Here is a 22,593-nt window from a genome sequence, read left to right as displayed (position 1 = left end):
TAGATATTGAATGTGACAGAGAGGAAAGAGTGTGTAAAAGGCTTAAGTTTGGGGTAATTTCATAAATTCAATCGCTTTATTGAACCAAAGTAACAAAATAAACTCAACAAACAACCTGCTTCTTTCACTCAACACCAAAGTTTAGCCAGCAACAAGCAACTCTTCTCTCATTCGCTGACTCGCAGGCCTCTTCTTTTAAAGGCACACATTCATTCACCGACACGAATACTACAGTGCCTAATAGTCATGGCGACTTCAAGTGGACAAAATAATACCAGCAAATGTGTAGTCCACTTTCTCCATTGAAATGAAACGAAAATCAATGGATGCGTTCTAGCCCCACCCACCCCCCAAAACACCCGCAATTCTTTTTTGTCTCCGGTTGCATTTATGATTGGCTTCAACCATTCGCGGCTTTTCACAGTTCGCGGACCGACACGGTTCTTATCACCCTCCGCGATTGACGGGGTCCACCTCTACCTTCCAGGCGCTGTCGACTGTTAAGTGCACTTGGAGCTTCTTGTTGTCTTGTCGCCTTCAGCAGGTGCTTAGTTTGCGGCTCCTGTGTGACCAGGATCCCGTCGGCCGTTGCCACCGCAGCCTCACCGACTGCAGCATCCCCCCAGCGTCCCTCATTAACATTCCCTCCCCGTCTGCACGCCTCTAGGTCCTCCCTCACACTCGGTGGGTGGCACCGGCGCGACCAAAGCCCGACGGACGGCCCGGTCGTAGGCGGGGAGAGAGCTGCGTCACAGGCGGGGAGCAGAGTTACGCCACCGGGGGAAACGTAAGGGGGTCCGACCGGACCGGGGCTCCTCAGTCAGCTGGCACCGCCTTGCGCATCGCACCCCCGCGGCCGGAGTGTGGACACCGAGCGCCCCTTCGATCTTCGCCTCCCTCGGCCGACCGGCCGGAGCGGGTGCGACACTTCCTAGCCACCCGGGCCGGACCATGTGCGCCTCGACGCGGTGAAGTGTGACTCGCCACCGGTTCGTGCGCCTCGCAGTCGGGCTCGGACACGCCGACGCTACCACGCCGTCATAGGTGAGTGGAGTGCTCTTTAATGACTGCCGCGCGTATCGATCACATCTATCGATTTGGGGAGCTCGATATCACGCGACTGCATCATTTGGAACACATTGGCCAGACTGGGTCGTTGGTGCCGATTTTGACGTGCAAGTAAATAAGTTAGCTCAATGCACTTTTAGTACAGAGCCGTGCAGGGCGGCCGTTTGCCTCAACCAGACATGCAGACGGTCATAAAAACAGAAAATTCTGAGGGACTTGGGATCAGTGCTGCTACATGGTGTGTGGTATAAGCGAGTCTATCTACTACTTATTTCCTATCAGGATGCCTTTCAGTTTCTAGTCCCTCGAGGGCAGTCTTCCCAACCTTTATTGAGCCAACGCACATATTTTACATACAAATTGTGGCACCAGACCAAACATAATTGTCACAAAAAGTGGATTGCACGCTCATAATAATTCCCATCTAGTGGAAGAGCGTTTAAATATTCTGCTTGTCACGACATGTAACTGGCAAAGATAGATGAACTAGGATGCGTAATTTGTGGGAAATGAATCGTTTTTGGAGCAGTGACGTGAAATTGGAATGTTGTTTTGACGCCCACATACATGAAATTAGGAATGCAAAAATGTGCTGCGGTCATCCATCGCTCCATTTTCTGTAGCGCTCGTTCTCATCACGGTCCCAGGTGAACTGGAGTAGATCCCAGCTGACATTTTGGCCACAGCTCGGCATGTGCAGGACAAATCTAACCAAACGTACCGTCTGCGTCCATTCACAACTACAGACAATCTTCAAAAAAGCTGACGTGCATGTTTTTTTGTCACCTGAGAGGAAAAGAAATGAAACCCTCCATGCAGACATGATACATCATTTCAACAGAATTATTATTATTACGCATGACGATGGATGGTTTATTGTCATACGACACAAATAGTCAAAATGAGACAACTCGCACATGTGTATTCACCTAATTGGCGATTTATTTATTTTTTTATTCCAATTTATTTTACAACAAAAAAGGGGGTCTCAAAAGTTGTACAAGTGGAACTAGAGTTGAGCTTCGATGTTGTTAGCTTTAAACTTTTATGCAAGTTCCCTCTTTGGGCTCCCTCGCTTACTTCCCCCCCCCAAGAAAAGTTTTCCAAGAGCGGCTTGGCGAGGCTTTTCCCTCGATTGTGGACGGAGTCGAGCGACAAAGCGGATAATAGGAGGAACTCTGCTAAGGCCAAACGCAGACTGCCAAATTGTCGTTGTTTTCGAATCCCGATTCAACCTGCTGGCCAGACCTCGCCGCTGTGGCCGGAATGTTTGCTCGGCCCACTGCGCTCCCTCACCTCCAGCCTCCTTTTGTTCTGCTGGACAATCCCCGCACCCCCACCACCAGTGGTGCCGTGTGTGTTAGGAAGGCGGGGTCAGCGGGGGCAATGACATCTGGAGCGGACATCGTCCTCGGGGCGAGCTGCCATGCTGGGATGGCTATTAGGCAGCTTCCCAACAAAATGGTCACAGCTAATGAGGACGTGTATTTCTTTTTGCCGTCGTTTGTTTTAGTGATCTAAGCGAAGCACGCGTAGCATGACACCTCCATTTATAAGGGAATATGTTGCCGTGACAACACAAGTGTTAGTTCAAAAGTACCTCAACCGACACGATGGCAAAAAGCTGAAGCATTGGAATAAAAGACGACCAAACAAATCAAAATAATATTAGTTGAGTGGACCCCGCTATTCGCAGGGGATAAGGAACTATGCCGGCTAATTTTATGCGCCTCGGTGCATTTTCTTCTTTGAAATATCAAAGATGTCACGTTATTATCGCTATCGTTAGCAAAGATTTCGCTGTCTCTTTATCAAGATGTTTTGCTTCCCCTCAAATGTTCCAAAGTTTCTTGTCATTGGCCAACCTCGAGTCCATGTTAGGCAGAACGCTCGGCGTCGTTGGACTCTTATCAGCGGTCCGGAAAAGTCTGAAAAACGCCCGGAAACTATCAGCTGTCCCATCCCGCCTGGACAAACCTATCACAGGAAACAGTGGATGGGGGAGGGGGGGGTGACGCTGATGGGAAAGTATTAGGGAATGTGCCTGCGAAAGGTTTTAATCGTCAACTTAGCCCCCCCATTGGCTGGTAGCGAGTGGTACACGGTGAGGTGGAATGTAGCCCCCGCGGGAGCGCTCACCGTGGACTTTGCGCCGTTCTCCCGGCTGACAAAAACACCAACGGCTGAGCAGGATCCAAACAGGACCCGTTGCATTTCTTTTCCGCTCTTTTGAGCACAAAGTCTCAGGAACACTTTTGCCTCATCGCGACGTCCGGTCATTCGCGTTCGTTATCTAGCAAGCCTGTGGTCGAATTCACTCCACTGAAAAAGAAGACAAACTCATCAATGATTGACTTTGCGATAACAAAGTCAAACAAACAATGCTGCACTTTGTTAAAATGACAAACTACCAATGTTGTACTTTCCTAAAAAGAAGGCAAAGCAATGATATTGTTCTTCAAAAGAAAACTCATAATGTTGCACTTCCCCTAATAGAAATTTATCATCATATTTTTTTTCCTAAAAATATGACATGTTTTATCAAGTGGAAGTGATTGGTTACTGTACCATTGGGCCCCAGTGCATGTGGACTGTAACCGTGAACAGCTGTACTTTATATCTAATTCCATTTAGATCTAGCAGCTTCAGGCTTGAAATGCCGGCCACAGGAAGTGCGCCGATAATGAATAACTCGCCATTGTAATGATTGTTGATTGGGGGGGGGGGTGCACGGCGGGTGCACCTGGAGATAAGAGCGAGGGTGACCGTCTGAGCACGAGGGCGACGTGATTACCAGTGGGGAATTCCTGGCATTCCCGGACTGCGACCGTTCCACTCTGATGTGCGCCCCCACCCGCTGACACGCACCTCCAGGTGCCACCGGGGATGGGGTGGGGGGGGTCTCGAGGAGCCATTCGGTTCATCTAATCCACTGCAACCGTTGTGTAAGATCACTTTGTATCGCTCCAGAGAGCTTTTGAGTACAGTAAACTTTACAAAACGTTCAGTGGATTTCTTGTCCTCGTGGGGATTAGCCCCCCCCCCCCCCCTCGCTTTTTATCCACAGGAAGTTACCAAGCGAGTGTTGTTGGTGGTCCATGTGAGGTGTCGTCGTCCGTGTGGGCGTTGCCAGAACACGGTGGCCCGGCTTCTGCCTCTTCTTAAAGCGGCACACATGAGCGCCTCTAATTGGATTAGAAGAAGACCTGCTGGCGAGAGGTGAAGGAGTCCTCTTCTTTGCGCGGGGGTGCGGGCGGGGGTGCGCCTGTTACCCCCAACTCTGAGGTGATGGGGTGAGAGTGCAGAAGTAATACATAATGACTGCAGCCTCACCTAGTATGAGGATTAACATCATTTTACAATTCTTTGGCGGGGGGCATTCCATCAACAAAACAAGAAAAGGCCCTCTCTTGTTACCGTGGCAACTTGTTCCGTGAGGATGATTGTAGTTAAAGCTTTGATGGCTTCCCAAAGCGTTGAAATCAAACGTTGTCTTGGTGTGATCGAAGCTGCAGATCAAAGTGCTTTGTGAGTTGAGGACCGCCTCCTCACGGGATGGAACGCCTGTCCGCGTCATTGTTAAGATAAGATGTCCTTTATTAGTCCCACAATGGGGAAATTTGAGATTGTTGAGCGTGATCTCCATCGCTTAGTCAGAAATGTTGTCATCTTTTTGTGCCCACTCTTCAATAACACCTCTTAGTCCATATATTTTTTTTATTCTATATATTTTGACTGATACACGTACCCACGGCTAATATTAGCTTGACAATGAAGATGTCAATCTTCTTTTTTTTTTTTATATGGACACCTACTCTTCATTAGCAACCCTTTATTCTATTGATATTTGTTCTATATTTCTTTCGCACAACCGTAATATGCTGGCACAATTTAGGGCAAAAAGACTTTTAATTGCCAGGTGGAAAAACATCACACTCTTAATCAAGAGCTTTTTATTGCAGTCATGCTGCATTTGAGGCGGGCGGGACTTTGAAATTCTCAGTTAGCGAGCATTTACGGTTCATTCCAGATTTTGGCAGGTGTGAAATCATCTTCATTCTTGTCGATGAAAAAGCCGTTCAGGTCCAGCGTGCTGGCCGGCCACCATGCCGGGGTTAATCTTGGTACAGTCGAGTCTGCTTTGCGGTGCTGATGCTGCGTCACCATAGCGACAGCGGCCGTCATCCGAGGTGCGCAGGGCGGCAGCGGGGTGCCAAGATGCTGAACATGAAACGACGACAGGCGTCAAGCTCGGTGACGGGGAACAGACGGCTGTGGGGAGATTTTTTTTTCATCATGGCGTCCTTCGCGTCATTCTTTCATGGGATTGAAGTTTCGAAACAGATCCTATTTAGGAAAATACAGGTGTACCTAATGTTGTGTCCAGTACCTCTAGGGTACAAACGGGTCGTCTCCTGCATTGCATTTCTTCGTTGTTGTGAAGATGGAATCGGAATCAGTGCTTGTATTGTACCTAATGAAGTGGTGTGTGTGTCGTCAGACAATAGCAGCTTTAAAAAAAAAAAAAAACAGCGAGAGAGGATAAAAAACTGCTGTTCCCTTCTCTCCCACCTTCTCCAGGGCATCTTTCACTAATAATAGATCTGGCCGCTCATCTTTTTGTATTGACGTTGCGCACCTGCAGCCATCTTGGCGTCCCTCGAGGTCATCGCGCTTGACATTTAACGGTGACGCTCAGAAACGGGCCGCAGCTTTTCCATCGACCTTGGTTTTGTCTCGCTTTTTATCCCGACAGGCGACCTCGGTGAACGGCTCGCCGTGACAGTAAGTGGTCGAGGTGGACTTTATTTGGACGGTGCGAAAAATGCACATGACATGAGAGAACGCGATACAAAAATCGGCGTGTCTATCACGAGCAGACCCACAAAAAAGTCTTTAGAATCCATCTTGCGAAAGGATGTTGGGCATCTTCCAAATTAGACGTCTGATAACATCAAAACATTGGAATGGTGAGTCATTATTCGCTAATTAGTCGGTTTCGAGGTCGCCTGGCTTGCTTAGGAATCAGCGATGATGATGGGACATTTCCTCAGCAAATATGAATTACTCATCAGTTGGCGGCTCTCTCTTTGCTAACGACGCCAGAAGAAGTGCCGGCCGGCAGGCAGGAGGGCTTAAGGCCGAGCGATCCGCGCTGATCCTCTTGCATCACACTCGCGCCACTCAATTAGCCGCCGTTAAGTCGGCCGTTACGCCAAGCCGAGCCACGCGTCCACGTCTCGCTTCTTGCTGGCTTGCTTGTTTGCCATCGTCGTTGTCTTTGCGACGTTTTGCCTCGTTAATGTCAGCTCGTCATGTGATCTTTTTAAGGTCATTCGCTCTAATTGTGTCCGAAAAGTCATGTTTCGCCTGGTTTGCGTCATGGCGCCGCCATCTTATTGACTTTTTCGTCCCTCAAGCGTACATCTGGAGAAATATCAAAAGCAAAGCAACAACGCCAAATCTTTCCCTCTGAACAACATGCGGCCCAAAAAGTGCGGATGAATTACCTTTAGGGACTTCCAATTTGTTTTCTTTTTTAAATTGGAAATTACTGTTTATGAATCGATGGACGACAAACCGCGTGTGCGACGCGCCACTGTATTCGATTTAAAATTAAAATAAAAATTTTCAGATTTTCCGACATGATCGTGACTTATGGCGAGCTCCCAAGCGTGCGTGCTTGTGCATCAAGTGAGTTAGCCCCTCCCCCGTGCCTCCCTCCTTCCTGCACTTGTTGAAATCCCAGTAGCGCGATGTCCACGCTTTCCTGACGTTCAACTTCCTGTCCTCAACTCCTGTGCTTGAGAATTTTTCTTTTGACAGGAAACGGTAAATTCCTCTCGGCCTGCCGTTACTAGCGCGATTGTTCTCCAACAAGAATTCCTCAGCGCTTCCTGACTGTATTTTTGATTGTCTTTCATCCGCTGCTGTTCCTGTACCATATTTGATCACTCCTGCTTGCGTTCAAATATGTGTTGGACGCATACTCACAGGCATCTATTCTTTATCCTCTGACAAAAATGTCAAAGGTTATTTCGTCTTATTTGCGACCGTCTTGTTGTCCGGTTTGAAAATCTTGACGAAAGTGAAACAGCAGCTCGGTCATCGGGAATCTCCAGTAAGAATAACGATGGTCACTTAGTCGTTCGAATGGCGTCCTGCTTTGGGTCAATGAGGCATTTGCATAGCTGAGGTTAGGCAAATTGTGGCTTTGTTGTCATGGCAACGCCGCACGTCACTATTTGTGCATGAAAAGCAGTCTTGTCTCGTTCTATGATCATTCTCTTGCACGTTAAAAATGTGCTGATTTGTACCATACCTGCAAACGGTTGCCACGGAGACCACCAATGATGACAATGGGGAACACGGTGTAGTTTGGACTTGGAGGGACACGAATCGAGCGGTTGGAAATGGGCCATTCAAAGCGCAACCATAACAGGAAGTCGAGGTAACAATGGCGCCCGGCTTGGCCCGGTGCGTCGTCATCGTTGACGTTTCCGTTTTGCTTCCCGGTGTAAAACGTTTGACAGGCGGCGGCGCGTGCCCGTCAGGGTGGCGCCGCCGCCTCTTCAAAAATAAACCCACCCTCTTCTGACTGTCGTCTTGTCAGATTTTCAAAAGAATTACATTTCTGATCAGATGCCATCTTATTGAGGGAAAAAAATGCTATTGCCAAACCGTATGCCCGCTTTGTGTTCACACGAAATTGAGCAATCATGTGGTTTTATTTTTTTCTTTTTAATTCATATTGCGACTCGCATGACTTTGGCAACTATGCTATGCCATTAGGCTAACTTTGTGAACTGTTAGCGCTTAGCATTGCTAGTGTAGCGGCACGCCAAATGATCCCGAGCGAGACGGCTTGGTGTGCTGACACGCGGACGGCGAGACGGCGACAAGGAGGACGTCATTTATGACTCAGACGCTAGCGGCTAGTGAGCTGCATCCTGATTTTTGCCCTTTACTGCCTTGCCTGCGTTGGGGGAGCCGCCGAGAACAAGAAGTAGTTTTTGCGTCTTTGTTTTTGTTGTTTTGTTTTTTTAAGACGTCGCTGTCTGCAAGACATGAGCCATGTTTGTTTTCATTTAGTTCATGTTGCACGTCGCAAATTTGTCAGATTTCACCCATGTGTTGCCATGCCAATCAGTTCTTGCTGTTTTTTTCTCTATTTTTTTACTGTTATGCGTATTTTTTTTTATTTGCTTATTGTGGTGTTGCCCTCCCTCATATTTTTTGTCACTACAGCAGAAAGTGCTCACTGCCGAGGCGATCCGATCTGCGTCAATCACGGCCACCGCCACTGACGCAGATCGGATGGGCTGGTGCCGCTGTGCCTAATGAAGTGTCCGCTCAGCGCTTACGTAAGAGCGGAGGTGTGATGCTGACGCTCCCCTACTGGGGGAGCCTAATATTCTTTTAATGGCCGACACACACATGCAGTGACTCAGCAAGTCATAGTGTGTCACGGAAGTGGTGTTGCTGCACCAAACGCAGTCTGCTAGTGTGTGTGTGTGTGTGTGTGTGTGTCACACAAAAGCAAAAAAAAAAAAAAAGGTGGTTTCATAACAAGGTTGTTCAGTGGTAATGTTTAATCAGCTCGTTTTGTAACAATAAGCCACTTTGCCGCCGCCAATGTTGACTAGTAAAGGATTGAACATTCCCACGCAGGTTCGAGGCAAGACGGGAAGGAGCAAAGTCGGCCGGAGTCTGGTGATGCTGTGAAAAGAACATTTTGAGTTGACATGTCAGACAAAAGATATGCAAATGTAAAGAAGCGAGATGAGAAATATGCAATTGTAAGATATGTATCCAAAAGAAAAAGATAAAAACACAAATATTAAAAAAAAAAAGAAGTCGATCAAGGGCGACACACTCACTAGACGCCTCATGACCGCTCGATGTGCGCGCCATCTTTCTGCTGCGCGCTGGCCTCGACCTGAGTGCGATGTTGATACGTGAGCGCCGAGCTTCATGTGACCGCCTGTGTCGTCTTTCGTCTTTGGCAGAGAACCATGAGCACTGTGGAGGAGGACCCCGAGCACATGATACCATGAAGACCAGCCTGGAGGTCCTGCGCTGCCAGCTGCTGAGTGAGTGCAACCCTGGGGGGGGGTGATGAATACATCCCTCTTTGAAATAACAAAGTCGAAAATACCACAATGCCAAAATATTACAATTAAAAATATTGGGAAGAAAATATTTAAATAAATACAGAAGGGGAAATGTGGAAATATTAAAGAATACGCTTGATTCCATGATTTTGAAATATTTGGGGGAAAAAAAAGTTTTTTTTTTTTTTTTTGGCTGCCTATGTCGTCAAAAGATTGATGATCATTTGAAAGCTTGGCCTCGAAGCTCCAGCTTTCATGTCGGATCACTGAGATGTTTGTCTGCTTCTCATTTTACATTTCAGACATTTTTGGGCTTGGCTTTAATGGACCAATTTTCGCGTTCTTTCCACAATCCGGAGCACTTCCTGTTTAATGTCACAGCTTCCTGTTTGCTGGCCATCGCTAAATCAACAACGCAGTAGGCAGCACCACAAGGTGGATTTTTAAAATTTTTTTTATACTCTTCAAAGCTGCTGAGCAACAATTAGCGGCCCATCCAAACAGGAAGTGGTTGTCTTTATCTGCGTGCTCACATCTGTTGAGTTGTCGTCGAGCACGCCGCCCAAGCGAGAGCGTCCACAGGATGAAGACTATCTGGATGCCGAGGGACACGCCCGCAAGCTAATGTTTGTTGCTTGCGTCACCCCTGAAAGCGTCGCTTGAACGCAAACAAAAAAAATACTCTGGCTTTACATCCACGCCTGTAGGGGGCAGCGTTTTCCCAAGTGGTAGAATAGCCTAAAATGTTAATTAAAAAAATGATAATAAGATTCAGGAAGGTTGTTGGACTTTTCCGTCAGGTTTCGTCGGAATTTAATACAGTGTAATAATTTGGAAGAAAATGCGAGGCAACGCTTGCAGACAAAATGGCTCCTGAGCAAGGACGTTCCGGCCCGAGGTGACCCCAAAACGAGCAATGGTAACTCCGCCCCCTCCCCAAAGTGTGACGACTGCCGCCATCAACCGTGTTATTGCGCTCCTGACTTGATGTTTGCTGACATTGAGGCTGCTCACCAGTCGGCATGCCGTGGCCACGCCCCTTTATTGACGCCATCAAGCGCCGGGCGCTCGCAACAATGTCGAACCGTTCACGTGTGTGCGCGACAGCCGTCCTCCTTCCCAATGGAAAAAGCCTTTCAGCGTTTATTACAAAGCCTTCACGTCCTGCTACTCGTGTCGTGCCTTGTCATCATCGCCAAAACTATTCAGCACCCAACTCGAATGAATGTCTTACGACTAATTATTTTTCCCGCCCTCTAATCTTTAAGATTTCTCAGAAGACATTTTTTTTTGGCTTCTTTAAGTTGACTAACTCGTGGCAGTCAAATCAAATCGTGTTCGGAAAAAAAAGTCTCATTTTTTTTATGTCGTTACAGAATCATCAATATCATTGATTTGGATGTCAAGTATTTTGTCGGGAGGATCTTGTAATCTTCATCGGTATTAAAGCGACCTTGAGGGAGGTATCAGCAGAGCGAAGGAAATCCAATAGTTGCCAAATGAAGGATAATCGCCGTCTTCAAGTTGTCATGTCGCATGGACGGAAGGAAGCCGTCGGGGGGGTCAAATGTCACATTGGGCCTCAAAAGAATTTGGGTGGCAAACGACGCTTCACATGACGCCCACGCCGTGTTGTCCTCGCATGCTCACGGCTATCGTGTTGCGATGTAAAGACGAGTCGCAAATTGTGCCTCGCCGGTGCGCTTAATGAAGCAATCTCGTTAGAGGAGCAGCAGAGTGACAAACGCACTCAATTAAAAGTGGCGGCGCGCCATGAATGCCAAACAAGTGCGCGACGTGCCCGACTGCACGTGAAGGGAAAGGAGGACACGAAGCGCAGTCGAGACTCACGTGAGGTCGAAATCCGGGATGTGCTCCAGCCCACGTTGACATTTGGAAAATTTGAAGCGCTGCCGTGCGATTGGCCAGAAATCAGGAACAGAACAGAATGGGTCAAGAAAAAAAGAAGAAAAATGTCAGGACAGCTTCAGTCACACGTGGCCATGTGCACGCAATATACAGTTGAATTCGGTGCGGGACGACCATCATATCTCAAATCATCTTTCGCCGTTAAAATAAAAACATCCAAATTATTTTCTTTTAAACATGGAAGAAAAATTGCAATTGTAGAGCTGTACGTCCTAAAATTTGACTCAACCCGTCACATCACGAACACGTACGAATGCTCGTTATCACAGCACGAGTTTGGTCATGTGACGATAAATTTGTTCGACAGCAGAGGGCGACATTGCCCAACGTGTTGGTTCCCTCAAATGGAAAGGGATCAAGTCATCTTTTATGCTTAATCCACAAATACAATATTAATCCTCGTCTTGTTTACACTTGTGGTCTCACAAATAATGTCATCTTGTAAAAAAAAAAAATAATTGGCATGAGTTCCACTTACGTTCCTGTGGACTGTGTCCGTGATGCTGTTCGGTGAACGCAATGTTTTGGTTTCAGGTGTTCTCGCCTTCCTCGCGCTGCCAGTCGGACTGGCGTCATCGGCACACGAGCTTCACCTCGGCCACACGGCCCCTCAACAGGACTCCATCGCCATGGCAACCGCCACCATCAGCGCTCCCCGCCCGGACTGGCACAGAGAAGGCTCCAGCAGCGGCGAATGGTCGCCCAAAGGCGACGTCATCGTTCACACCTCCCGGGCCTCCAACCTAGACGCCTCCCTCAGGGAAGTCCCGGCACACCGCGCCATCACCTTGAGGGAGGCGCCCGCCGACATGAGCGAAGCCCCCACCGACCAGCTGGAGCCGGCGGAGTCCGTCACCCCTGCAGAGGCGTCCCCGGAGAACCAAACGTCCTCTATTGACGCTTCCCAAGAAACCAGCCTCCGTCCCATAGAAGGCGCAAGCAATCGCACTTCCACCAACGAGAGTGCCGGGGCGGTCACGCTGGCGCTCCCTAAGCCGAACGCCACGGACAGCGACCCCCTTGGGGTGCGGTCGGCGAGCGTGTCCGCCTCCCCGGACGGCCGCGCATCCACTCTGGCGACGGCGTGGACGGACGGCAGCAGCCGCTTCCTGAACCGGCAGGTGCCAGCTACCACGCGGGACCCTTGGGGGGTCGACAACAGCTCGAGGTCCGGCCTGGACTCGTCGTCGTCGTCGTCGCCGGCACCGCGCGTGGCCGTCTGCCTGAGTCGCATGGACATCGTGTGGATCGTGCTGGCCATCAGCGTGCCTGTGTCCACGTGCTGTAAGTTATCACACCCTTGCTTTGGCGCCATCTGGTGGCAAGGAAGTGAGATGAAGCATTTTATTTAGACAAGCTGGCATGGCTTCAGGATTTTTGACCAATACATTTCAAAATATAGACTAGAATATCAAACAAATTGCTGGAGGAGCTTAACTGGGGAAAAAAAATCTTTGAATTTGCTGGCCCAGAACCACGAGTGATCGTGTTGTGATCCATCGGCGCAATGTTCATGTAAAGTGTGAATGTGTTCTAAATCGTCGTTTTTGTGCTTTTGTAGCTGTGCTGTTGACGGTTTGCTGCATGAGACGCAGGAAGAAGTCGTCTAGCCAGGAGAACAACCTGAGCTACTGGAACAACGCCATCACCATGGACTATTTCAGCAGGCACGCCGTCGAGCTGCCGCGAGAAATTCACACGCTGGAGAGCGAGGTAGCGACACGGCCGCAATCTCTCTGCTTGTACAAATAAATTTACGTGAATTATTCATTTTCTTCACTTTCCACTTAATCCTGCGAATCATGTCCAAATACATTTTTACAATTTATAACACTGGTCAAAAAGGTTTTGCATTTTTATTTATTTTTTTTAACTTCTAGAATGCTTTTTTTGTGCTGATTTGAATCCAGTGGCCATTTTTCTCCCTTGTGTTACGTCGCCCTCTAGTGGTTGCCGCCTCACATAGCAACATTTCCTATCTCCATTTTTGAATGGATCAGGAAACTTTAATCATTTGCCACTCACTAGTATTTTTTTAAACTGTGACTTCCAGTAAGTTATTTTATTTTTAAAACTTGTTTTATTTTAAAATCTCCACAGTAAGGCATTTTTAAACTCCACACATTCATTTTGAAAAGCACGCCAAGATTTGATTGAAAGTTGTGTTTTGTTGCAGGAGCACGACAGTTGCCTGCCGCCAAACGGCGACTACGGCGGGGGCAGCGTGGTCCTGGTCAACCCCTTCTGCCAGGAGACGCTCTTCATCAACAGAGACAAAGCCTCGGCCATCTAGCCCTCCCAAAGAAGACCCCCCAACCCCACAACCCCCACTCGCCCTCTTCCAGACTTTCCCACTGCAGCAGCAGCACACAGCAAGTGCTGACATGCGTCAACACCTTGACGACGACGAGGAGGCGCGCTCCTATTTTTCTGCTGTACGTTTTTTACACACTCACAAAAAAAGCGTCCTAATTGTGATAATTTTTAATGTCTTTATAAATACACAACGTGTGGTTTGATTTCATGACTGAAGCGAGTGCTAAGAGCAAGTGCTTTTGTTTTGAAAAATCAACAGGAAATGACTTGTTCTAGCCTTTTCAACTTGAATGCAGGTTTTGTATGCGTCTCAAAAATCCGAACACAATTGACGAGGTTCATTTATTTATCTAATGCAATTAAAAAAGGTGAAACACTACACTTGCAGATTCGTTAAACATGAAAAGTTGTTGAGAATTTCTAGAAACGATGAATCCAAATTGACGGTGAATGAAATCATGAAATATTTCACTCTGTGTGCAGCAAAACGAATATGAATATGAGTTGTTCTTTTTAAGTGCACTACAAAAATGACTCGTCATTCTACAGATTGACCACACACAATGAATTGTAATCACGGCTTCCCTGTGAAGCTCTCCAAATGATTTGCGCCGTCTTTTCATGAATCTGCAAATGTGAGTTTCACTTTTTGAATGCAACTACTGAAAGTTTTTCATGCATTGGAATTGGTTGAGGTGCACCCGTGTATTTAATATGTTTCAGGTTTCTGAGACGCACGTTTCCAACATTTGACAAGTGTGGAAATGATGTGCATTGTCAACAGTCTGACGTCTTTTTAATCATGTGGTCCAACTAGAAAGCGATTCTTTTTCAATCAGCATTTTAATCATGAACAAATCTTCATTTTGCACATTTTTGTCCTCGTGTGAGAGTTACAAAAATGAAATAAACAAGCAGTGCAGTAATATTCTTCATGGCTAAGTATATTTTTGACTACGCATTGATAAAAGGCGGGACCATAAGCTTGTTGGCGTGGAATTGACCAGACAAGAAATCACCACCGGACTTTTTCCAGCAGGACGTTCAGACGGGAGACACTTGTCGTCAGGACATGGTGGACCATGCACAATCTGTGCGTCTGCTTCATGTTTGTGTCTGGCGGCCTGCTGCCATCTGCGTGCAGGCTGAGCTGCCCGAGGGTCAAATGCGGGTCATGTGCTGTTGAAATCACAAGTTTAAACACACACATTTACATATATAAGTATTAGGAAACAGACTTTAAAATTGTGCCTCTAATATTTCCCCATCTCACAAAGCTCACACTTTGAATTGAAGATAATGTTCACTCATTTCGTAACAGTGACATTGAACCCGCTGAGCAGATGTCCTCAATTGTGGAAGGATGTCCCGGGCCAATCGCAATGTTTAAGGCCTCTTTTTCCAGGGATCCTGGAACAGATTTGGACTCATTCTTCAAAACAACGAAAGCTGAGTTTTCATTTTAGTACAAATCTCACGTTGTTGTTTTTATATATTCCCAAATGTAATATATCTACATAACATTTACCTTAAATCAATCCATCCATTATCCGAACCACTTCATTCAAATTAATTCGGACCAAAGCAACAGACGCTCTTGCATAAATCACATCTTGAGGTTATTCCTCCGTGCTTAGATAGTTCCAGTGCACTTGCTGCCATCTAGCGGTGACCTAATAGAATGCAACGACCTCAGTTCGAAGCGCCTGAGTCCAAAATTGGCAAGCCTGCCTGCCACCAATTTTGCGAAGCAAAGGTACCAGCGAAAAGTCATCACAAACGACTTCAAGTATTCCCTCGAGTTGAGGGTTAAGGGTTGTTTTCTATCGCTCCCTGTAGCAACACGCATAATTTAAATGATCTGATAATTCGCAAGATCTGCAGAACTCTGATAATGTTGATTCATCAGGAGGATCATTTGGATCAGCTGGGTCTCAGAAGGGCGCGATGGAAATCATTCAGGAAAGGAACAGGACTGAGGACCCCGAGATGCCTCAAGTGACCAAGTAAGTGCGTTGCATTTGTTACACATGCAGTAGTTGATCCAGCAAATTTTAGTGTGTTATTGAACTTTTTGTGAGGGGGGGCTTCTGCTCCCATGGCAAACATGTTAACATTTGATGGCTCCCTGTTTGAATTTTTGTATGATCCACTTTATTAAATAAAAAAATACAAATAATAATAATTAAAAAAATAAATAAACAATACATTCTGCCACAGGCGTGGCAGAACTGTTGAGTCCGGCAAGTGTGCCTAATATTATGCCCCTTGTGTGTCTCCTTTTAGCCTCAAGGTGGCGTAGCTTGCACGTTCATTTGAAAAACAAACCAAAAAAGGCCCTCCTGAACGTTAAGCGGATAGGATCGCCCCCTATCGACTATTGTTGGTACTGCACGATGCGAACCACCTTGTAACTCGAACGGCAACAATTAGATAAGATGGATTGTGTTCCTTTAAACGAATCCAGCGTGTTGTGATGCACTCTCTGTTTAATCACAACCGGGGAGTGTGCTGAAATATGTGAAAGGCTCCCGAAGTAGAGCAGCACCTGTAGTTGGGGAACACGCCATCCATCTTGCTGCAATTGTGCAGGGAACAGTGTGCGTGTGCGTGTGCGTGTGCGTGTACAGGGTAGACTTAGTGGTGAGCGAACATATGTGACCTCTCGGTCTTTGAGTGGGCCCACAGTGGAGCAGAGGAAAAACACAATAAAGGTCAAAAGTAGGCTGTGGATTGAATACAATGAAAAGGAAACATAGCACAAGCGGGGGACCCCCCCACACCCTCCCCCCTCCAATGGGAGCTCCACCTGCAAACATCCCATTCTGCACTATCGGCCCACAATCGCTCCTCCACAAGCGGCTAATAACTCAGCCGAGAACGAGAGACGTTTCCATTTGATGTCACTCATCGGCAGTGTGATAAGTGCCGTGCGTGTGCGTGTGTGTGTGTGCGTGTGTTGTTAGTCACGTCCACGTCCAGTGACAGCAGAGCATCCATAAGGCTGTGACAGAATGATTTACACTCCCCGGCCAATGAATTCGGTCCACATGCACCATGTAAAGGCGTCCAATAGTACTTGACGAACACACTCGTCTTCATTTTGAAAAGTGACATCATCAGAGAGGTACCTGCAACACTCCAACGATGTTTAGTCGCTTGTTATCGTATTGAAGCATGTACACGATTACTGAATCACATTTAAGAACTCGTTTTAATAATAAGATTATATGAAACACAATCATTATAATCAAGGTAAAGTCACCAAATAAGCCCCCCCCCCCAAAAAAAGCGACATTTTCACAACTACGAAAGCATTTGTTGCTGTTCAAAGCGCACTGTCGACGTTTGCATCCACCACGGCCTAAACGAACGAGGCGTAGGCGTGCGGCTGATAAAAGAGGAGGCTCAATAATTCATGTTTGATAATAAAGCGATCAGTGGGCGTCGTCGAGCGTCGAGCGGCACCGCCAGGCCTCGGCGTGGAGCGTGGAGCGGCAGGGCGGGCGTGAGACGAATGCTGCCGATGAGGCCCAACAAAAGCGCTGCGGCGCCGACCTGGACCGCCGCGCTCGCCTTTGATGTGGACCAAAAACACAGAAGTAGCATGAAATATTGATGCCTTTTTCTTTGCTCTAACAGAGTCCTGGGGGAGCGAGGTGGGCTCCCAGGGCGTCCGTGTGTGTGCGTGTGCGTGTGTGCGTGTGCTCCATGAGCATTTGTTTGGGGGAGTGTTATTGGTTCTAATGGGCATGAGCGCCACAATGCGTGAGGAGCACAAACATGCTGAATGCACGTCAATCGTGAAGGCCTCATCATGAGTTTAATTGGATTGTTCACCGCGTGACCTCACTTGTGTGTTTTTTTTTTTTTAAGAGTAGCCAATTTGGATTGCGGCTCTAAATTTGAGTTCCAAGTGTGCGAAGTTCACAACAAGTACAGTTTGGCAGAAAAAAAAAACAAAAAGAGAATTGTGAGCAGAAAATTAACCAAATGACATTCGCTAGCTTAATGCTAAGACACAATACAAAAACCCATAGACAGGCTAACGGAAGTAGCATAGCCATTCTGGTAGTTTAAACCTTTGGGTGTGCCGTTCAATGAACACGTCTTCAAATTGAGCGGCAGAATAAAATGGCGATCCAAATTAAGAGCAAAGCAAGACGAGAGCTGGACGTGTGTGCGTGTCCGTGAGTGGCCACATTTTCAGCGGGTCGATTTGACCCGCTGCATAACAGCAAGCTTTAGAGATGTTTACGTTTTGACGTGAAAAAACCCAAATTGAGTTTTATTGTCCCGGTTTCCTCCCATGAGGCCTTGCACATCCTCACCATGTAATACGATTTCACAAAGTTTGAAGGGACTTTGCATGAAAGTGACCCACATTGAGACAAAAAAGCAGAGAAGAAAAAAAAATCTGAATATTGATAAGTGCCTTGAGTGCTTTTTTACTCTGTTGAACTTACAAGAGCAACACGCTCCAATCGGAGGAGCCCAGGGAGGATTTATCGCTCTCCCCGCTGATAGACGGCGGCCGTAATGACTTCTGTGGCGAAGAGCAAGTTGAAGGAAGCGGCAGCGAGGCGGACGGCGACGAGCCGGGGGCAGCAGATAGTCTGGGAAAGGTCTGGCGCAATCAAGGCGCCGCTTGCCATTGGAGTCCATTAGATAATCATATTCATGCCACACAAGGCTGCAAAGGCGCGCTTCTTGTTTCATGATTCCCTTTTAATCCCGCCTGATAAGGACGAGGGGGTGCGCGGGGGCCTTTTTATGATGCCGTCATTTGGAGTCGGCCCGCCGGGCGTCACCGCGTGGGGAAATTGCTGCGATGGGCCGAGTGCTTACAATGCGGCCTTTTATGAGTTCGCAGGGATGCACAGGGGAGGGGGGGGGGATGTTTTTTGGGGTGATTGGATGCCCACGCGGAGGTTTTATCAGACGTTCACACAAATGGCCAAAACATTAGGTACACCTTCATAAAATAATGAGGCCGAGCCATGACTGAAAATGTAAGTTGTGCTCGCCAACGCTGAAATGTTCCCCCCCAAAAAACACGTTTGGACATTCGAGACAACTTTGAAGTTTCCGTCAACGATTGTCACGTTTCCCGCCGCCTAAGCTTTTCCTCGCCGTGGCGTCGGTGAGCTTTCGCTTCGACCGTCGTGTCGAGCGTCACGAAACATGATGGCAAGTATCGATTGGCCTCACGCTGGCAGCGCGTGGCCGTGTTGCGCAATCAGCACAATCTCTTTTCCGTCGGCCAGAGGCGGCGACGACGATGGCGGAACGTCGCAGCGGCCGAGCCGTCGCTCAGGCGGTCACGGAAATGTTGCCGCATTTTGCAGCCGTGATGGAGAAAAACAAAAACACGATTAATGCAATGAGGATTTTTGCAACAATATGCTTTATTATCGATATTTGGAGAGGTGACTGCATATATTATTTTAAATATGAGCTGTTGAAGAGCAACATTTATCAGAAGACAATTTTGTAAAAAAATGAATTACAATACAAATATAATAAAATTGAAATTGTCAAAAAAAAACCTGTAATTGTGAAAGATAGTATCTAAAAATATTAATTTCTAATATATGCATCATGTAAAAAAAATTAACGAGCTCAATATAATTGTACAATTCTGAATGTCGAAATATGATCATCTCTCAACTCTAAAAACAAACATGCATTCGAATGAACTTTAATTTAATTTCCTTCTGATTGGCAGCTTCAGTCAGTCGTCAGGTGACATTTTGCAACCTCCGAAATTGTTCACTTTTTATGCATCTCACACTTTTGCATGTGCGCTTGACAAAATGTCTTCTTGAGAAACATTTCTTTTCGATGTGTGTGTGTGTGTGTGTGTGTGGCTTGCACATGTGAAGATCTCAAGGTTTGCAGCGACCATTCCTTAATTGGGGTGAGATGCTGGGCTTAAGGTGGGAGTGGGGGGGGGGAGGCTTGACGGGACCCCCCGAACCTTCCTTTCTTCCTTTCTTTCCTTTTTTTTTTTTTTTCCTTTCTTTTCTCTTTCTTCTCGTCAATGGCTTTGGCGAGTGCCGAGGTGCTTTTGATGTGTGCTTTGGCTCGCCGGGTCCGACTTTGGAATGTGAGGAAGAGCGAACGGAGGGTTAGTTGCCTGCGGGCACAATCGCAATCCCCGAGATCCTGGCCCCTCTTTGATGGAATACTTTGGGGAACCCCGCTCCTCTTGCCCCATTGCACAAACCCGGCCCCCCCTTTCTCGCCCCCACCCCTCCAAGACGCCCGCCTAACAAGGACTTGACGTGATGGGAATGAGGCCCACTTGAAGAATTACACCACACCCTGGACCGGCTGCTTGCCGTCGTCATGGCAACCCTTCTGACGATATGGGCCGCCCCGTGACGTCATATTTAACAAATCCGTAGTGAACGTTGAAGTAAAATTCGAAATTCCTTTAAACTCAAGCGGATTTTACTGATGGCGGCAACGCGACGACACCTGGCGTTCGCTGGTTGAGTGGTCGCCAATTCGGGAATTTTGCTTTTTATTCGCGGACGGCAACAAAGTCGTCGGCAGCTCATTTGTTTCGTGACAATGCTGCGGTCAGACAAAACAAATTACAACATTATTTGTATGGGGTTGTGTTCACGCCCACAACGGCTCAAACCGCCCTTTTACAAATATGTCGCCTCGCCAGATTTGCAGCAGACAGGAAAAAATTGTTGCCTTTTAAAAATTGATTTTAAGGAAAAAAAATATTGGTCAAATTCGACAGAGTAATAGAGAAGAAATGTTATCCTACTTTTTTTAATAAGTTTAAAATATTTAGCCTTTTAATTGTTAAGCCTGACTCGTTAGACTTGTTGTCATTGTAAAAGAAATCTAAAAAATAATGATAGAAAAAAAGTAGAAAGTTCAGGCTGTTGAAGTTTGATCACATTTCTATTTTTTGTATACAGAAAGACTCACTTCATTACATTTTGAAATGCAAAACAAAGAAGCGAAATAACGCTGTAATCGAATATCCAACTGCTGCGTTTGTCCGTCATCTTATCCACTTTGAACTTTCGACCACACACACGCACAAATATTGAAGTCCCACTTAACGCCTTGATTTTTTTTCCCCCTCGTAGTTCTGCATTGATTAGCGCGCCACTAAAGCGCATCATTTGCCCGTCTATCGGTCGATCATGTATATTGATCAGGCTCCTGGGCCGAGCAGCTTAAAGATCCTCGGCGGCCCACCGCACTCTTTTGGGGCCTTGCGTGCTATTTTTCATATTTTGGTCCAAATGTATTATTTAATTTAATCTTGAAGACTCTAAGCATTTACTTAATACATTTTTTATTTAGCTGTTAAGTACATTGCAATTTAATTTCATCATTATGTACACTTTTGTTTTCTTTCTAATAGTGTTTATGTTCAAAATGTGCATAATCTCACAGTGGCTTACAATGATATTAAATTAACGTAAATATTTTAATAAAACCCAACGTGACCACTTAGACCTACTTTGCTCCTGCAAGTACTCAAGCTAAGTGATTTTTTTTTATAGGGGCGACTTGGTGTCAAAAGTTCAAAATGTTTTGGTGCACAGGCATGTGGTGAAACTTGCAAAACGATGATACACACGTCGATGTTTCATTGTGGGGGGAAAAAAAGTTGTGTCAAGTGAGTGGAAGCAGGAAGGGGGGAAAGAGGGGGGTCCAAAAAAAGGGGGAGGAGGAGGAGGAGGAGGCGGAGGAGGGCTGCGTGGAGTTGAAGGAGGGAGGAGTCAAGCGGGGGGGAAGGAGCAGCTGGAGTTCCACACTTCGTCCTCTCTTCTCGAAAAAGAAAAACGCGCACAAAACGCAACAACACCGCCAGTGTGACGCGCCGTGCGCACTCTTCTTCTTCTTCTTTCTTTTTTGGCGTGTCTGCACACTTTTGGTGGAGGGCGGCAGTGGACATTTGATTGTCCGACGGCCCATGAACGCAGCAAAGGCGCCCAAACAAGAAGAAGAAGAAGAAAAAGGAGAGGAGGAGGAGGTGGACCAACTCTGGCCGCGTCATTTGGGAGTTGCAGTGTGGAAAAGGGAGAAGAAAAAGAAGGAGGACGAAAAGAAGAAGAAGAAGAAGGAGGAGAAGAAGACTAAGAGGTCCCGGGCTCCTCCAGAGGCGCATCTGCACCCCACCTGAAGAGGGAGGAAGCCCCCCAAGTCACCCCAAAAAGTGCCCAGAAAGACATTCAAGTAAGTCGCGTCTTCACAGGCTTTTACGCACTTTTTTTTCCTTTCGTTCTTTTTTTTTCTTCACATCTGAAGCTCCTCTAAAAGTTGACTTGAGCGCAAATTTGGTACACTTTCATGCAAAGTTTTGCTTTGCAGTAGGAAAGAAAAGAATCCACTTTTAATTCATGTTGTGTGTCAGAGAAGAGAAGGGGAGGAAATGCTTTGGAGCAGATACAACTTTTTGGACACACTCGTGTGTGTGTGTGGGGGTGTGTGTGTGTGTGTATGTGAGAGAGAGAGAGAAAAAGAGAGCGGGGTGTGCAAGTGTGTGTGTTGTATGGGGCCGCATGTGTGATCATATTTCACTGTGTGTGTGTGTGTGTGTGTGTGTTTCTGACTTGTTGAAACCATGAAGCAGAAGACACGCACACGCACACTCAAAATGTATTTCCCACTCTTGTGATTCTGAGCATTTGTCATCGTTTCAGTTTGCTCGTTTTGTGTTTCTTGTGTGCTGAAACAGTTTACAAGAAGTCACACATCCTCAAGATGCATCTCATGGCCAATAATTTCGAATGATTGCAATTTTTCTCATTGCTTTATTGCGTTTTTGCTTTTATTTTGTGTGCTGCGTTGTGCTTCTGGCATGTGGAAACTTAACTAGAAAAGACACACACACACAATGCATCCCATGCAGGTATCATCATCATCATAATTCTTGCTGTTCTTATAAGTGTTACAATTATTATGAGTAGGTTAAACTTGAAAGCGCTCAAACAAGCTGCTTGTGTCACAAGGCGTGTGTGTGTGTGTGTGTGTGTCTTGTTTTTCACCTATTCACAAATGTGCATGCATGCATCTCACACTATTGTTTTTATCGTCACAATATTAATATTTGTAGTTGCATTTAAAACACTTATAGCAAAGTTGCATATTTATCTAATTGTGTGCATGTGTGTGAAAAGATTGC

At 46.7% G+C, this 22,593-nt stretch overlaps 2 protein-coding genes and 2 long non-coding RNA genes across 7 annotated transcripts in view; 2 read left to right on the top strand and 2 right to left on the bottom strand.

Moving 5' to 3' along the window:
• Window positions 1–718: 718 nt before the first annotated feature.
• On the top strand, window positions 719–14,353 carry tmem108 (transmembrane protein 108). Of its 2 annotated transcripts, XM_088282460.1 has the most exons (5): window positions 719–1,044; window positions 9,078–9,161; window positions 11,646–12,395; window positions 12,673–12,824; window positions 13,288–14,353. In XM_088282460.1, exons 2-5 carry the CDS (start codon window positions 9,122–9,124, stop codon window positions 13,402–13,404), a joined length of 1,059 nt encoding a protein of 352 aa, XP_088138586.1. In that variant the 5' UTR covers window positions 719–1,044; window positions 9,078–9,121; the 3' UTR covers window positions 13,405–14,353. The 2 variants fall into 2 exon arrangements, with proteins under 2 accessions (XP_088138586.1, XP_088138585.1); XM_088282459.1 differs by lacking the exons at window positions 719–1,044; window positions 9,078–9,161 and adding an exon at window positions 9,185–11,213.
• LOC148318621 (uncharacterized) lies at window positions 8,643–11,554 on the bottom strand. The gene is made up of 3 exons (XR_015839863.1): window positions 11,034–11,554; window positions 8,949–9,173; window positions 8,643–8,787 (listed from the first exon to the last, which is right to left on the bottom strand). It is a non-coding gene; the product is annotated as an uncharacterized LOC148318621 (long non-coding RNA).
• A 2-nt stretch (window positions 14,354–14,355) lies between the features above and the next one.
• On the bottom strand, window positions 14,356–15,417 carry LOC148318619 (uncharacterized). Its single transcript, XR_015839862.1, has 3 exons — window positions 14,956–15,417; window positions 14,710–14,837; window positions 14,356–14,606 (listed from the first exon to the last, which is right to left on the bottom strand). It is a non-coding gene; the product is annotated as an uncharacterized LOC148318619 (long non-coding RNA).
• Window positions 15,073–22,593, top strand: part of gli3 (GLI family zinc finger 3) — an 80,755-nt gene continuing 73,234 nt past the window's right edge. For 2 of the 3 annotated variants that reach the window (XM_088282458.1, XM_088282454.1), the window contains exon 1: window positions 21,258–21,644. The gene's annotated coding sequence lies outside the window, so the exon portion shown is untranslated. Of the gene's footprint in view, window positions 15,184–15,336; window positions 15,434–21,257; window positions 21,645–22,593 lie in introns of those variants that run through there. The other variant, XM_088282456.1, reaches the window with a different exon arrangement.

This window comes from Idiotropiscis lumnitzeri, chromosome 19, assembly GCF_059441095.1.
Source record: "Idiotropiscis lumnitzeri isolate Australia: NSW breed Sydney's pygmy pipehorse chromosome 19, RoL_Ilum_1.0, whole genome shotgun sequence".
Taxonomy (NCBI): Eukaryota; Metazoa; Chordata; class Actinopteri; order Syngnathiformes; family Syngnathidae; genus Idiotropiscis; species Idiotropiscis lumnitzeri.
The sequence above is the reverse complement of the archived record's forward strand: the minus strand, read 5'-3'. Positions and strand labels throughout refer to the sequence as shown.